This window comes from Nannospalax galili, unplaced genomic scaffold, assembly GCF_000622305.1.
Source record: "Nannospalax galili isolate Female #2095 unplaced genomic scaffold, S.galili_v1.0 scaffold445, whole genome shotgun sequence".
NCBI classification, from domain to species: Eukaryota; Metazoa; Chordata; class Mammalia; order Rodentia; family Spalacidae; genus Nannospalax; species Nannospalax galili.
In genome coordinates, this window is record NW_008354184.1 from 1,860,539 (window position 1) to 1,877,045 (window position 16,507).

The following is a 16,507-nucleotide window of genomic DNA, read 5'->3' on the forward strand; positions in this document are numbered from 1 at the left end:
GGGAGGGAGAAAACAAAAAAGAAAAGAAAAGAAAAAAGAAAAGAAAAGAAAAGAAGAAAAGAAAAGAAAAGAAAAGAAAAGGAGAAAACTGGATTCTGGGTTTCTTGAGAAAACTGGAAACAATTTAGGAAGCAACTGGGCACACATTCACTCTCACTGGTTATAATGGACTTCAATGAGGGAGGCTATTCCCTTGAAGCATAGGACCTCACTTGACATTGAGACAGCCTCACCCAGGGTTACACCAGCTAGGTCACAAGATCCCGCTGAATGGTCTTCAAGATGGTGACACAAACATACACCCACACCCCTACTGCAGGTGCATGTGGGAAGACTTGCAGGGACCACACAGGTTCAGGCAACCACCTCTCCATATGCATAGGAAGAGGATCCTACCCAGTGGTAGGCAGTGACGGTCAAGTTTGCACTGATGGACAATCCCAGACCCTCCTGGGTGACCAGATGCCTGGCCACAAGGTGTGGCAAAGACAGGCAAGAAGGCAGATGTGGCTGTGCCCAAGGCTGCAAGGCACTGGCAACTGAGGTTGTCTCCATTCATTGTTGGTGTACGGTGCGCTCCTTCCCCAAAATGTATGAGGGAAGTATACAGAAGTCCCAGAGAGCTTCAAGAGTGCTTTGACCATGAGCTGCCAGGCACATTCCACGGGCACAGTGGTACCCCATCACTTTTTCCTCTCCTTCACCCATCCAGTAGGTGGGCAGTCATCAGTCCTTGGGTGGGAATGAGTTGAGGAGGGAACAGACAACAGAGAAGACAGACTGGCACTGATGACAGATGTGAATGGGCCCATCTCCTGGGCGTGGGGTGGGAAGCAAGGCCTGAATTAGATGTCAGACTACAACATATTACAGAACCAGGATTAGCACCTACCCAGAGGTGGTAAGCACCTTCCTAGGCTGATCAGGACCAGAATTTTGACTGGGGCAGCTAACAGGGCACCCACTTGCCCCAGCAAAGCCATCATGGCCATGTGTGGTAGATGAACAAGGAAGATGAGGCAAAGGTCTGCCCTGCTTTAGAACTCTGAGGCAAGGGAGGAAGGACCTGCCCATCAGGCCCATTCCCATCTGACACAACACAGACCACCCAGTAATGAGCTAGAACTAAAACTTCATAAATAGAGCTCCTGAGTGAGGAGATGTAAGTTTTAAGGGCACCTGCACTGGACAGGAAGGCAGGGATGTAGGGCCATGGTTGGAGAGGAAGAAGCTGGGGCTGCCAGCCCTGCTGCTGGCCTGCTGCAAGGTGCCCCAGATCAGGGCTTATGAGCAGGACTGACAGTGAAGACTCCATCTGGCCTGATTAAAAAAAGCCAAGGAGCTGCTCTGGACCCCTGCATCCCTGCTTGCCCCTTGGGCCAGTCACAGCATCTGGAGTTGACAGAGTCCAACTGGTCAGGGCTGAGTAACAGCTATCTGGAATGCAGGAAAGAGGGAAGAAAACTTTGGCCCAGACCAGCTGGAAGACCCTGAGGAGGGCAAAGCTCACCTAGAGACTCCCTCCCAAGGTCATCTTCCCTAGTGGCAGGTCTGAGGGCTGCAAAGTGCTGTTCTGGCCTCGAGGCTTCCCTTGCTAAGGCTTGTTTCTCTAGCTGTTCTGTCCCGCTGTCAGCTTTTGTCCCCAGGGGACTTGCTCTTGGTGTCACGCTTGTTTCCCAGAAGCTTCAGCACCTTCATGGTCTTGAACTTCCCCTTCTTCTTCCCCTCAGGCTCAGTCTCCCTCTGGAACTCTGTAGCAGAGAACAGACCCTTAACCAAGTGGGGAGGGGAGCCACCACAGCAGGATGGGGCAGTAGCCTCTGGCACTGAGCACATGACCATCAAGGGCTCAGCCCAGCCTCCTGAGTAAAGCCTTTAGGCAAGTTCCTTCAGCATGCCAAGTCTCCCTTTTCTCCCCCAAAGTGCTCTGAAATGAACGGGGAGATCCACAGGTGTGAGAACAATCTGGAACCTCTTGAGAGGTAGCCCATTTTTTTATTCAGTGGCTCGGGTCACCTGTACTGGGGTATACTATGCTATATAAACTACTATAGAAAGTTCACCAGCCAGGCCTAGAGGACCCCCACAAACCTGAATTTTACCAATAAGAACAATGTGTATGTGGCTTTGAAACTAACTAGCTCCAACTGTGCTACCTGTAGGAGCCTGATCCTGGGCTGAGCCTTATACATGTCACCTCTATAACCCTCAGTCCACACCCAGGAGAGGAGCCACCATGGGAAACAGGAATAAGGTGAGGGCTGAAGGGACTGGCTCAGTCACCTAGCTCATCTGTCCTGAGCTGGAGCCAGAAGTCAAACAGTTTGGCTCAAGCCTGAGCTGAGATGTAGCCACAAGGCCACACAATGAGCCACTGTTGGAACCAAAGTCAAACCCCAAGCTGGCACCCTTCAGCCACTCCAGGCACCCTCTGATCCCCAATCAGGTTCTGGGCCCCTCAGATCCCCAAGCCAGCCTGCAGAGCTCTGGGAGGATGCTCTGCTCAAGGCAAAACCATTCTGGGCAAAGGTCTCCCCATGATCACAGGGGATCCCCTGGCTACCTTCCCAGTCTGAGCCAAAACCACCTGGCCTCCCTTACCTTACTTGGTCTTCTCAGCACAACAGAGCTTGGGAGTTTGCACACAACCTACCATCTCTCTGCTGCCTGCTCAACCCCACCCCCACCCCCATCTCCAGGCTGCAAGCACAAGGTTCAAGTGGACCAGAACCCCAAGGGACCAGCCTCCTCCCCAGGATGGGCCTCACCTTTCTTTCTGATCATGGCTTCCAACATCTTGTCTTCTTCTTCTTCTCTAAAGTGAGAAAAGGAAGCTGAGTACTCACAGCAGGAAGGACCAGGTCATCTGTGAGCCTCTCCCAGCCACCAGGTCCCACAGGTCTGGACTGGGCAAGGGGTGTATGGGGAAGGCTGGCGGTGAGGGTAGGGCTGTGTCCCAGGCTCTGTCAGTGAACTGCTCTACCCACAGGGTCCCAGGCACAACACCTCTGCCTGTCCTCGTCCAGGCAGTTGACAATGGCGTTGCGCTGCTCGATGAGGGTCACAAGCTCCTGCATCAGCACTTTCTCTCTGACCCGATCCTCTTCTGTCCAGTCCTTCTCTGCCAGAGGAGAGAGCCAGGATTAAGTGGTGGGAAACCCTCTTCTTCATGATGAGAGGAGCCGCCACCTAGGTGCCTGGGCAAACGTAGGCCATCCCTCTTAACTGCTGTGAGATGGGAGCAGGATCCAGAATGTGCACTTCCAAGTTCTTAGGGAAATGAAGGTCATTACAGAAAGGACCAAGGACAATATGCTGTCCACCAAACACCTTTCAAGGGGCTCTATAGGGACAGCACTCTTCCAAAGGTTTCTGCATCTCTACCATAGAAAAGTGTTGGTGGCTTCTTGTGATAAGCAGGACTAGACTGAGCTAGAGTGGGTCAGGGATAGGGAGATGACAGGGAACTTCCAAGGATTCACTGAAGCAGCAATATGGCTCAAGAGGCATAGTTGGGACACTCGCCCAAGGCCATGGAGGAGGGTAGCTGGAGGGGCACTGGGGATACTAGTCCACCCACAAGGTTCCCTGACACAATGTGCATCTGCCTGCCTCCCCTCCAGTTTCTCTCCTCCAGGCCCAGAGCTGTCTCACAGTACCACCCTCAAACTACTGTGTCTTGATTTCCCTTATCACCTGCAGGCCTTCCAAGGCTGGGTGCCCACATCTGGTGCCCCCTATTTCACAACAGGAAATAAACATCTTAGGGCCATTAACCACTGTTCCATTCCCAAGTAGCCTCACCTTGCCCAAACTGAGGAGCAGGTGGCCCAGCCTAGTCTTGTGGGGTAGAGGAAGGCTTCACAGTTGTCACCCAAGTACAAATCCTTCTCTGCCACATCTCACATCTGGAACCTGGGTGAGTTATGTTCCCAATATACATGTGGGAAAACTAAAGCTGGAAAATGAAGCCTTTGGCCAGCAGTACCCAGTGAAGATAAGGCCAGTAATTGAACCCACGCAGCTCACACCCCACTTGATGGCCTTTCATGGTATCTATGGATCCAACTCCTGAAGGCCATATAAACCAGCCTCACCTTCAAAAGCAACTTCAGGGACAGGCTGAAAGTCCAGCCTCCTGGCTGGAGAAGCAACAATGAACCCAGAGCATTGGAGGAGGGTCTGTACCAACTCTGGCCCACAGGGTGTTGCTGTGGCTCCTGAGTGGTGGCCATGCCCCAGCTTCCTGCTGAGCCATTGACTTACAGCTGTCAGCAGAGGCCTGGGACATTTTGTGACATCCTCAGGGGTCACTTCAACCTCCCAAGTTCCCCAGTCAACCGAGAGGCGGACTCAATTCAAAGACTGGGGACTTGCATGCAACACAGGCTCAGGGCAGAAATGTATCGAGTGGGCAAACCCTCAGTCTCTGGACCTACTGTTCCCTCAGCTGTAAAATGGCAATGGTGCCCACCAAGGCCATAGGAAAGAGGTCAAAGTTCACTATGTGCCACAGTCACAGGTTAGGTCAGGCATTCTCCCAGCCTCAACCTAGCCCTCAAATCAGTTGAGGGTTCTCTCATTCCTGCCTTACATATAAAGCCACCAAGGCCCAGAAAGGTAAACCTGCCTAACATCACACTGCAAGTTAGTGGTCTGATATCATGCCCAAGACACCAACAAGGATGCTCAATTAGGGTCCATCACCCTCAACACCAGTGGACATCAACATCCCTACCCTGTCCATGTAATCCCTGTCCTCCCTGGCTGGAGCTACTTGTTACCTATAAAAACTGCTCCTGTCCTAAGCTGGTCCAAAAGTCCCTCTCCTCCTCTTCCTCTAACCTTCTCCCAGGCCTGGGCTGGTATAGCATACACCCAGCTTGTTTGGGTTTTAGAAAAAGGGTTTTTGAGGTGTGTGTGTGTATATATATGTGGGTGCATGTATATGTGCATGCACATGGGTGTGGAGACTGGAGATCAACCTTGGGTGTTGTTTCTCAGGAGCCATCCACATTGTGTTTCGAGACAGGGTCTTTCATAATTTAATGAGGGTTCACTGATTCAGCTGGGCTGGCTGGCCATCTAGCCCAGACTAGCCTTGAACTCTCCATATAGCCCAGCTAGGCCTTGAACTCCTGATGCTTCTGTCTCCACCTCCCCAGTGCTCCTCCCTGGTGCTGGGATTACTGGCTCACCCGGCTTGTTGAGAAGGCACCGGAGCTCATACTCCACGTCAGCCTGGCGCTGCTCCAGGTTTTGCTGCTTGAAGCTAAAGGGTGGGAATGAGGGGACAATGAACACTTCTGCCAGGTGCCAGCTAACCCACACTGTGCTGTCAGTGAAGAGGGGCCAGTTCCCAGGTCTCCACTGCACAGGTCCTATGAGGGAGTGACAGGGCAGGCAACACTCACACATAGATGAGCTCCGACTCTCGCCGCACCAGCAGGTGCTTCTCGTGGATGAGCTTGAACCAGTCCACCAGCATGTCATCCTCACGGCCCTCTGGAAGCCAGATCCCACTGAGGCCAGAGCTGGCACCCCCTCCCTGGTCAGTTCCCCCTGGGAAGAGGGGCTCCCACCACCCCACGGCCCAGAGCCAGCTCTTCCCTGCAACTCCCGCACCATTCGCTCCACCACGCAGTTTCTCCTCCAGCAGAACTCCACGATGTTCCAGGGCATCCAGCTGGCGCTCAATGGTGTCCATCTCTCCATAGATGTCCTCCTCAGGAATGTACTGGTCAGCTTGGACCTGCCCAACAATACCCCGTCACCTGAAGGGCAGTGACCCTCCATCCACCGCCTCTCTTCTAGCTCATACTACTGCATGGGGGCATCCTTTTGTGTGGGGACCCTGGCCACTGCAGTCTCCAGGGACCCAGGTCCTGTCCCCTAAGATCACATGGCAAGAAAGCAGCATAGGTGTGGGGAAGGAGTCATAGTGGCCACGACCCTTCCAGGTCAAGGGTCTGACAGATTTCCCAGTGAGATGCTCATGCTCCAGTTCTTCATGGAAGCTCCTCCCTTCTCTGCCACTTCAAAGAGATTCTCAGCGGGGAGATGGCACCCTAGTGTAACAGGTTACAGAGAACCTGAGAATTCCCTTCAGAGAAGCTTCCCATGATGCTTGACCCTTGAGCCACTGTTAGTAACAGGCCAAGTGCCCCACCCACTGCCCCATCTACTCATGGCTGCAAATTCAACTTTCCAGTAGGGTCACCCTGAGCCCCCAGATGCTCAGCTTAAGGCTGCTGAGGGGAGGCCACAGGGGCCCAGGCCAGCTCAGTCTCAGGGGCTCCCTGATGGTACCTTGCGTTTGATGAGTGGAAAGCCGTGTCCAGGGGCAGGTGGCCTCACTGGCTTGGCTCCTTTGGTGGCCTTCCTTGGAGTTGGAGATGCTGAGGGAGATGGCTTCCGGTTGAAAGGATTCTCCTTGCAAGAAGACTAAAAACAGGACATGACAGGCTAAGTCCAGGAACTCTGGTCATATGCGAATACAGAAAGCAGGCCAGGACCCTAGTGGCAAGAGGGCCCAACACAAGGGGGAGGGCCTGCCATGGGGAGGAGAGCCTAGGCAAGGACAAATCACCCCCAAATTCCAGCTCTCTACACTCATGCAGAACATTTCTATTTGCAGAACACTTCTGGGGATGGTTTTCACACTGTATGTGCCATCCTGTTTAAAGCTCACAACCAGTGGTTGAAAGCACTGGATACATTTTTTTTTAATATTTTATTTATTCTTTTTATTTTATGTGTATGAGTGTATTGCCTGCATGTATGTGAGTGCACCCGTATCATGGAACGCCAGAGGTCAGAAGAGGGCTTCGGATTCCTCTGGAACTGGAGTTAAGGACGGTTTGTAGCCATGTGGGTGCTGGGAATCAATCCCGGGTCCTCTGTAAGAGCAGTCAGTGCTCTTAACCACTGGGCCATCTCTCCAGCCCCTTAAAGCACTGGATACTCTTGAAGAGGGCCTGGATCTGATTCCCAGCACCCACATGGAGGCTAACAACTGTCTAACTCCAGTTCCAGGGGATCCAACTCCCTCTTTCAACCTCCATGGGCACTGCATGACACAGGTGCACCTACATACAGGCAAGCAATACATTCATATACATAAAAATAATAAATAAAATATTTCTAAATCTCACAACCAGGGCAGAGGGTATGGTTCAGTAGAAGAGTCCTTGTCTGAATACAGGAAAGGAACTTATAGGAAGGAGGGTGGTTATGGGCTGGGAGGAAGAGTAGAGAGTGTGGTTGAGTTATAAAAATAAAAATGCACTTTATAGATCCATGAAACTGTCAATGAACAAAGTAAAAATTTTAGTTTGTTTCTTTGTTTAAGCATGTTTGTTTAACTTGTGAAAAGCTTTGGGTTCTATCCCTGGTACTACACACACAAAAAAGGCTCAATCTCACAACCCTCAGCAAACTGGGTACTGTAATGCCCATTCATAGCTAAGCAAGTTAAGTTCCGAGAGGTTAAGCACCCAGCTCAAGGCCACCTACTTCCCAAGCACCCAGCAGCACCCATCCAGCACTGAGGGGCAGTGCTCAGGTCATAGAGTCAAACAATGCACAGCTAGTTATAGGACTTTGTTCAGGCCTCACAGCCACCTTTTTCCAGTGGAGACTCTAAAGGCTCAGAGAGGCAAAGCTCCCCACCCAGGGTCACTCAGCTAGGAAGTACAAAAGCAGGAATCCCGCCTGCCCTCTGGCCAACAGATAGAGGGAGGCCATTCTCCTCCCTTCTAACCTTCTGCTGCCCAGCCCACCACAGACACATCCAGACCCTGGCTCTGCATCTCTAGGGAGACCCCTACCTACTCCTCCAATCTCCCCCACTTGCTGCCACCACCTGGCACAGTGGGGCCCTGCCTGCCACATGGGCAGCATGTTTCCCAAAGCTCTCCCAGCTCCTGGTAAACAGTCATGCCTAAGCCTAAAGTGTCACCCTTACAGATCTCTCCTATGCACTTAGGCTGGGAGCTACACTGGGATTTTCTGTGGCATAAGAACTGTCTAAACTAGAGCCATATATAGAGCTAGACATGGCAGGGAGCCAGCATCTGGTTCCATGAAGTGCAGACACAGTGGGCCTAGGGCCAGAGCCAGGGTGGCCACCCATGGCCACTAAGAGTGGCCTACCCCACTGAAAGAGTCCCTGACGTTCTCTCCTAATCCTGGAGGTGAGGGTGGGATTGGGTCCCTGAGAAGGAAGTGCCCCTGGGATTTTGTGCTTTCTCTCTGTCTAAACACCCCCGAGGGGACCCAGCAGAGTCCAAAGCCCTTCTGGGCTTTTTAAGCCACAGAGCACCCTCAAATCATTCTTTTATAGAGCTCAAGGAGGTATGAAAAGTGGAGCTGGAGCTGGGCACAGTGGTACACACCTTTAACCCCAGCAGAGGCAGAGGCACATCTCTGAGTTCAAGGCCAGTCTGGTCTACGTAGCGAGTTCTGAGACCTAGGCAGGCTGCAGAAATGGCTCAACCAGTTACAGCATGCACTGTTCTTCCAGAGGACTAGAGTCTGGTTTTCAACACCCACGTCAGGCACCTGTAACTTCAGCTCTTTTGGCCTCCTTGGGCGCTGCACGCATGTGCACAAACCCACACACAAACACATATAATTAAAAATAAAATTTTGGGTCTGGAGAGATGGCTCAACGGTTAAGAGCACTGACTGCTCTTGCAGAGGACCCGGGTTCTATTCCCAGCACCCACATGGTGGCTAAGAACCTTCCTTAACTTCAGTTCCTGGGGAATCTGACGCCCTCTTCTGACCTCCATGGCATTGCACGACACAGGTGCACTGACATACATGCAGGCAAAATACTCATACACATAAAATAATAAAATATTTTTAAAAAATAAATAAATAGCCGGGCATGGTGACACATGCCTTTAATCCCAGCACTTGGGAGGCAGAGGCAGGCGGATCTCTGTGAGTTCAAGGCCAGCCTGGTCTACATAGTGAGTTCCAGGACAGCTGGGTGACAGACTGCAAGACTACCTAGTACATAACCAAACTGAATCTAATAATGACCTTAAAAATATTTCTTCTTTTAATTTTTGTTTTTGAGGCAGGGTCTCCCTGTAGCCTCACCTGGCCCGGAACTGGCTACATAGACCAGGCTGGCCTCATTCTCACAGAGCTTGACCTGCCTCTGCCTCCTGAGTGCTGGGATTAAAGACATGTGCCCAGAAAAAATAAAAAACTCTTAAATATAAAAATTATACGAGCCGGGCGTGGTGGCACACGCCTTTAATCCCAGCACTTGGGAGGCAGAGGCAGGTGGATCTCTGTGAGTTCAAGGCCAGCCTGGTCTGCATAGTGAGTTCCAAAAAGATCCCCTGCCAAAAAAAATTATATGGGTGGAGAGATGGCTCAGCAGTTAAGGGCACTGCTGTTCTTCTAGGTTCAGTTCCCAGCACCCACACGGCAGCTAATGATGGTCTATAAATCCAATTCCAGGGGATCTGATGCCTTCTTATGGCCTCCATGGGCATTGCATGCATGTGGTATACTTATATACATGCAAGCAAAACATTCATGCACATAAAATAAAAATAAATAAAAGTTATGAATAAAAAAATGAAGCAGTGAGGGTCACTTTAAGCTGACCCACTACTGTACTTCCCACCCCCAAGGGACACCTGAGACCCAGAAAAGGACAGGGCCTTCTCAAGGTCACAGAGCAGGAGGCAGAGTGGGAAATACTGCACCTGCATGAGTAGCTATGCCAGGGAAAAGTCAAGTGGCTTTTGAAGGGCATACAGGTAAGGCTGGTCCAACAAGGTCAGGCCATAACAGTTGCCCTGAGCTGGCCTGCCACCCTCTACCCAAGACTGGACAAGCACTGGGACCGAGAAACAAGTGAGCTCAGAACTGCAGAGCCCACCAAAAGCCACATCGGGACAGGGGCTCAGCCGTGGTCTGGAAAGGGCCTGGGCAGGGCCTTAGTCTGCCGCCTTTTCTAAGCTTTCCCCCAAGGCCCACAACAGAGACGCCCAGGAAGGCATGTGTCTTGAGCCCTTTACCTTGAGGGTACTAGCCTTGGCCCCTGCAAACCAGTATGGATACTCACAGAGTGACTTTGGCACCTCCCAACCAAATGACGGGTGCCTCAAGAGCAGGGACCACTAGGCCCATGTGATCTCAGGCCCAGGTGGCACACCTGCACAGAAGGTGAGAGCTAGCTGCCTCATGCCCTGGCAGGAGTTGCCCTCTCTGCTGAAGGAACCCATCCTTCCCCTCTGTGCTTTACTACAGATCACCTTCTAGAACAATCATATATCTATCTCCCTGTGTAGACTGGGAGAACCTAGCAGGCAATGACAGGGTCTTAAAGTAATGGTCCCCAGGGCCTGGCATCAACAGAGCCAGAGTGAACGAAAGGGTATGGATGAAGGGCGGAGGGGTGAACAGATCCCACTGTGTCAGTGAACAGGTGCTTAGATGCACATTGCAAGGACAGCCTGGTGAGAAGTCAGGCAGATGGATGAAAAGACATAGAGACCTTACCACTCAGGGTAATGATGCTGTGCCACCCAAGAACCAGAAGACAGCATGCAGAAAGCCCTGCAGCCAGACCCACATCCACTAGACAAAATGCAGTTTTTGACACCCATGGGGTACTCACCTTGACCTGCAACTGGGGTGACGAGCTCCCTGGAGAGGGTGCAGGGCTCCGGTCTCCAGCCAACAAAAGGGGGTTAGGGGTAGCACCACTGCAGGGCTTGGTACCTGGGCTGCCCCTGGTCCTGGCCTGTGGCAACTGTTCACCACCAGGCTGCACTAGTTCCCCAGAAGAAGATAAGGATGAGTTGGCTGAGGGGCTGGCAGAGTTTCCTGGGGTTCCATGAGCACCTGGTGCATGCACAGCGGGCTCTGAGGAGCTCTTGGGCACAGCAGGCGGCTCCAGAAGCCCTTGATTGGCAGTCTGGCTACAGCTTTCAGATGACAGGCTTTCCACGCTGAGGGCTGGTGATGGTGTGGCCGAGGGAGGCTCTGAGTGTGACAGGCGGGAGGCGTGGAGCACTGCACAGATGAACAGACCGACAACAGCTGAGGGGTGGTCAAGGCTTCTGACCTCGCATAGTACACCCCCTCCCCAGAGTTGTGGGTAGCCTTAGAAACCAAGCTTTTCCTCTGGATGGGCACAAGCCAAGAGTACATTAAATGCATGCTGGGACCCATGTCACAAACTACACCCAGTCATCAGCCCTCACTCCACACCTCTGGTGCCCTGGTGGGCCATTTGTGGCACAAGTATGGCCCTCACCTCTTATCTAGCAGGGTGCTGCCTCCACCTCCCACCTGCCCCACGACTTTCCCATGACCAAGCCCACCCAAAGGCAAGCTGCCAGGACAGGATGGGAGAGACTCTGGTATAGGGAAGGCCAGAGAGCGAGGCTGGCCTCTGTCTCCAGCACAGAGACAGAAAGGAAGGCAACAGCAGAGGGAGGGGGAGCAGGGCTGGCTGAGGCCAATGTTGGGCGAGGCACTGCCAGGCACTGCTGTATCCTCCTGCAGATGACATGGACCACGCCTCCACATCCATCAGCACTTTCTAGATGAAGCCGTACACTCAGAAAAGGGCATTCCCTGGCTAGGGCCAGCCTTGAACCCAGCTGTGTCCAACTCTGGAGCTCATATCCCTCTGCTACCCAGAACCCACCCAGCAAGGGGGCCCAGGGCTCAGACCACTAGAGCACCTGCTTGTAACTGTCCCTAGCAGGCTTTTGGTCCCACAGAGGTCACAGATGCAGCTGGAGCCCAGGAGAAGGAAGGTGACAAAGAGCTTAAGACAACTTAAACCCTGTCTTGTGGCTTTCAGAAGCTCAATGCTAGGCTGTGCCAAGCACTTCTCTGAACCCCAAGCTGAATTAGCATGACAGGAAGGGTTAAGAGTTCAGGGTTCAAATCCTGCCTCCACTGCTTCAGCACTGTGCAGCCTTAAGCCCAGTCCTTATCTTCTCTGTGCCTCTCCTGTGAAGTGGTAGTAACACCACCCCAGTCCTAGGCCTGCTGTAGGAGGAAAAGGGAGATGATGCACCCAACACTGTCCGTAGCTTAGAGGGGCTCCCTGCACCCCTGCAAAGCCAACGTTACAGATAGCTTCAGCCGTCAACTTGGCACAAACCGGAAGTCACTCGGGAAGAGGGAACCTCAACTGAAGAATTTCCCAGATTAGATCGGACTGTGGACATGTCTGTGAGGCATTTTCTTGATCGCTAATCAATGCAGGAGGGCCAGCCCACTGTGGGCAGTGCCATCCCTAGGCAAGCAGGCCTGGGCTGTGTAAGAAAGCTAGCTGAGCAAGCCAGGAGAAGCAAGGCAGGAAGCAGCGTTCCTCCACAGTCTCTGCGTCAGCTCTTGCATCCATGTGCCTGCCTGACTGCCTCCCCTCACTGATGAACTGTAACCTGTAAACCAAAGAAATCCTTTCCTCCCCAAGTTGCTTTTTTGGTCATGGTATGTATCACAGCAACAGAAGTAAGCAAACAGGACACCAAAGGAGCTCAAGGGCAAGTACTCACCGAGCGGGGATGCGCTGGGTACTCTTGGGGCAGGGCGCTTCTTTGTCTTGGGGCTGCTGGTAGGCGTGATGCCATACCAGGGGTGCAGGGACTTGGGTGTAGACTCCAGTGAGACTGAGGCAGGACTGGGTGCTGCTGGGGCTAGACTGGATGCTGCTGGGGCTGGACTGGGTACTGGTGGGGCTGACTCTTCTTCCTCCTCCTCTTCCTCAAAGGGGTTGTAGGGCTTGGGCTCTCGGACAGCTACTGGGTTCTGCTGGAGCCCCTCCTCCATGCCACCATTCTCCACCTGCCTGCTGGCCCGGCTTGACAGTGCAGGGCTGCTGGGGGGCAGTGGGGCTGGCTTCTTCTTTGGCTCTGCCTGCACCAGTGTGATCCACGGAGGGTCCTTCTTAGGTGCTGTTGTCCTGGAGGCAGAGGCAAGGGATCAGCTTCCTGTTCTCTAGGGAGTTTAGAGTCTATTCCAAAGAGGGTAGGTAAGAAGTTGCCTCTTCCATTCTCCCAAGTCCAGCCTCAGGGGTCAGGCTGGGCACAAAGCTGAAATGGACTATGGCAGTCACATACCAAGAGGGTATCCTAAAGCCCAGGGAGGGGGAGGCTCCAAACACATAGCTGCCGTTAACCCAGCCAGGGAAAAAGGGTTGTATGACACTTAATCAAGTCACCTGACCTCTCTATGTGCCAGGCTCCTCATCTGCTAAATGGGCACAATAACACTCCCTGCTCCACAGGGCTGTAGTTAAGGTCCAGTGACATCCATGTCCTGCCCTGGGTATGGTCCCATGCCAGGAGCTGCACAAGTACTCACTACTAAGATGCTGTGGCCCCTGCCCTCTCACAGACTGACCATCCCTATGAGGTCAGCTCTCAAAGAAGAGCTGGAAGCATGCCTTCCCCAGGGTGAGGGAGCTGAGAGCCAGGCATGACAGCTAGGCCTTTCCAGGCTTTTCTGTATTCTGTGAACAAAGTCTGGACTCCCATGTCATGCAGGTAGCAGACTTGGAGAGGAGAAGTGACTCCAGAGGGGGCTGTTCCCACCTGAGAAACAGGTCAGGCAGTGGTGGCAGAAAGCCCAGGAGGAACCATGGGTAAGGAGCCAGGGACATGGCTTTTACCCAGAGATAGCGTCCCTGTGAACCCATCCCCACCCATCCCTAAGAAGTCCTGTCCCCACCCAGGTCCCAGGAAGCCCCCTTCCCCAACCAAGGCCTTCAAGCATACCTCTCTGACAGCTTGGGTGTCCCTCTCGGCTTAGGGATAGGGGGTTCCTGCAGTCTTCCTAGATGTGAAAGGATAGTGAGCTAGGCCTTCATGGGCTGCAGAAGGGCACCAAGAGTCAGCCAGAGTGCCTGCCTTACAAGAAGTGTCCTTCTGTCCCACCTGGCAGGCCATGGACCAGGTGGCCATGGAGTATCCCCTGCCCAGCCCTCAGAGAGATTAGATAAGCACTAAGATGACTGGAGAATAGTCAAGAGGCCCTGGCCAGGCTCTGAGAGCCCATCTGCATTTCAATTGAGAAGTCCCAACCCTAGTTCCCTCAGACACTTCAGTTCAGCCAGGTGCTACCTCCTGGCAATCTCCCCTGACTCCAAGTCTCTGAATCACACAGGCTTTGCTTCCTCACTCCCTCCCTCCCTCCCTCCCTTCCCTCTCTTCCTTCCTTCCACTACAGGGAGTCTTATCTCTACCATGTCACTTGGCTTCTGCCTGTGTCTGTGCTTGTCTCCCCTGGACATTGGTATCTCCGAAAAAAAACACAAAGAGGTCTGAACAGTATCTGTGTCCCAGTGCCCAGTCCTGAGTCAGCTTCCAGAAGTGTTGAACAGATTCAAACACATAGACCTGGGGCTCTCACGAACCCTGAAGCTCTCTGTCCCTCAGGCCTTCAATGGCTTCCCTCACTGAATGGTAAGGCTTGTTGAGCACATCTCAAGATCCCACGAGTCTGTTCCCATGAGCTCATGGCATGCATGGAAGTTATCTGAGAATGTCCTGCAGTGATAGGTGCAAGGGGGACCCAGACAGTAGGCCAGGGATCTCCACTTCAGTTCAGACAGGCTTGGGGGTCCATGTGACCCCTCTGCCCTCCTTAGACTGCTTATCTCTCCCTAGACAGATATGGACACGGGCACAGGATAGGAGTGGGAAGCCACCTAAAGCACACACGCGTGGGGACAAGCCAGTACGCACATGACTGACACCATCATGCACAGTCCCAGAGACACTCAGATCATACAGATGCACACTTACTCCACCCCAGAACATGAGAGGGACACAAAAGAACACAAATGCATACACAGAACTGGGGGGAGTCTATGGTTTTGAGCTATAACAGCTTGGAGAACAGCACGGCAGAGAAGTGCAAGGTGACTGACACACAGGTGGCCCCCATCACAGACACCAGCTCAGAAAGTAGTTTTCGATATTCCCAAGGCACACGGATTTTCAATGCCCACACGAGAAGACCCATTCACCCATCACTCTCTGCCCAGCTGCACCGTAACTCACCATTCACTAGGCCGCTGCCACTACCCTGCTCCACCAGGCTGTCCTGCTGCAGGCTGGACCGGGGCCGTGGTGTTGGGGGTGTTAAGACTGAGCTCTCAGAAGCTCTCCTAGGGGCAGGTGTGGGCCGGCCAACAGGGGGGCTGGCCAGCTCCTGGGGCTTGGTGGGTAGCGGTGGCTTGGTGAGGATCTGGAGCTGTGCTTCAGGGCTAGCCTGGGGTCCATCTGCTTCAGCAGTTGCAGCTGTACTGCGGCTGAGATCACCTTCCTCTTCATCCTTGGCTTCTGTCACCTGCTGCTGTTGCTGCGAGAGGGGCCTAGTGCCCAACCGGCCGCCTGGGCCCGGCCTAGTACAGCGCTCTGCACACACAAAGGTGCCCTCCTCAGGTCCACTCCTGTAAGAACCTGGGAGCAGCGTGCTGGAACACTGCCGACACCTGCAGGCAACAGGGTGAGAGATCCCCTTAGCAGGACTGGCTTAGTCAGACACTGGGTACTTCTCCATCAGACTGCAAGGGTGTTCCCTCCCACCTTCCTTCCAGCTTGCCAGGCCCATCCAGGCTCCATACTCGGGACTTCCCAAAAGAAAAAGAAATGGTAACTGTGAGAAACACGTTAGAACAATAAAATCACATGAAACAGCAACAGAAATTGTGAAACACGCTGTTTGTGCCACAAGAGGAAAAGGTAAAGTTTTGCCCGAGAGCATGCTCAGTGGGAGGGCTGCCTCCAGCCAGTGGCTCAGGAAATCAATTTGGTGGTTTTCTACCTACCAGGTTTGCTTATTTTGGGGTGTCCCCCACCCTGCTCTGCCCCAAGGCTGGGAATCAAAGTCAAGGTTTCAAAAAATGCTGCTAAGCACAGGGCTAGAGAGATGGCTCAGCGGCAAAGAGTACTAGCTGCTCTTGCAGAGGACCAGTTCAAATCCCAGTACCCACATGGCAGCTAACACCTGTCCATAACTGCAACTCCAGAGGATCTAACACCCTCTTCTGACCTCCTAGGGCATTGCACAACAGGGGTGCACTTACATACAAGCAGGTAATATACTCATACATGTAAAAAACAATTTTTTTTTGAGACAGGGTCTCCCTGTAGCCCCAGATGTCCTAGAACTCACTATGTACACCAGGCTGGCCTTGAACTCAGAGACCCTCCTGCCTCTGCCTCCCAAGTGCTGGAATTAAAGGTGTACGCCACCACGCCCAGTTATACACATAAATTTTTTTTTTTTTTTTTGGTCTTTTTGAGACAGGGTCTCCCTGTAGCTCCAGCTGTCCTAGAACTCACTATGTAGACCAGGCTGGCCTTGAACTCACAGAGATCCGTCTGCCTCAGACTCCTGAGTGCTGGGATTAAAGGCGTGTGCCACCAAGCCCAGCTAACACACATAAAATTTTTTAAGAATAAATTTTTTAAAAATGCTAAGCACATGTTCTACCATTGAGCCACAG

General features: G+C 52.8%; 1 protein-coding gene across 2 annotated transcripts in view; it reads right to left on the reverse strand.

Annotated features, from left to right (window-relative positions):
• Window positions 1–11: 11 nt before the first annotated feature.
• The window catches only part of Micall1 (MICAL like 1), a 32,587-nt gene continuing 16,091 nt past the window's right edge, over window positions 12–16,507 (reverse strand). For both annotated transcript variants that reach the window (XM_029555092.1, XM_008851283.3), the window contains exons 6-16: window positions 15,057–15,490; window positions 13,770–13,827; window positions 12,549–12,955; window positions 10,649–11,046; window positions 6,310–6,444; window positions 5,626–5,752; window positions 5,415–5,505; window positions 5,199–5,272; window positions 3,007–3,121; window positions 2,769–2,815; window positions 12–1,751 (exon numbers count right to left, since the gene is read on the reverse strand). In XM_029555092.1, the coding sequence (XP_029410952.1) occupies window positions 1,630–1,751; window positions 2,769–2,815; window positions 3,007–3,121; window positions 5,199–5,272; window positions 5,415–5,505; window positions 5,626–5,752; window positions 6,310–6,444; window positions 10,649–11,046; window positions 12,549–12,955; window positions 13,770–13,827; window positions 15,057–15,490 (2,008 nt within the window). In that variant the 3' untranslated portion in view covers window positions 12–1,629. The remainder of the gene's footprint in view (window positions 1,752–2,768; window positions 2,816–3,006; window positions 3,122–5,198; window positions 5,273–5,414; window positions 5,506–5,625; window positions 5,753–6,309; window positions 6,445–10,648; window positions 11,047–12,548; window positions 12,956–13,769; window positions 13,828–15,056; window positions 15,491–16,507) is intronic.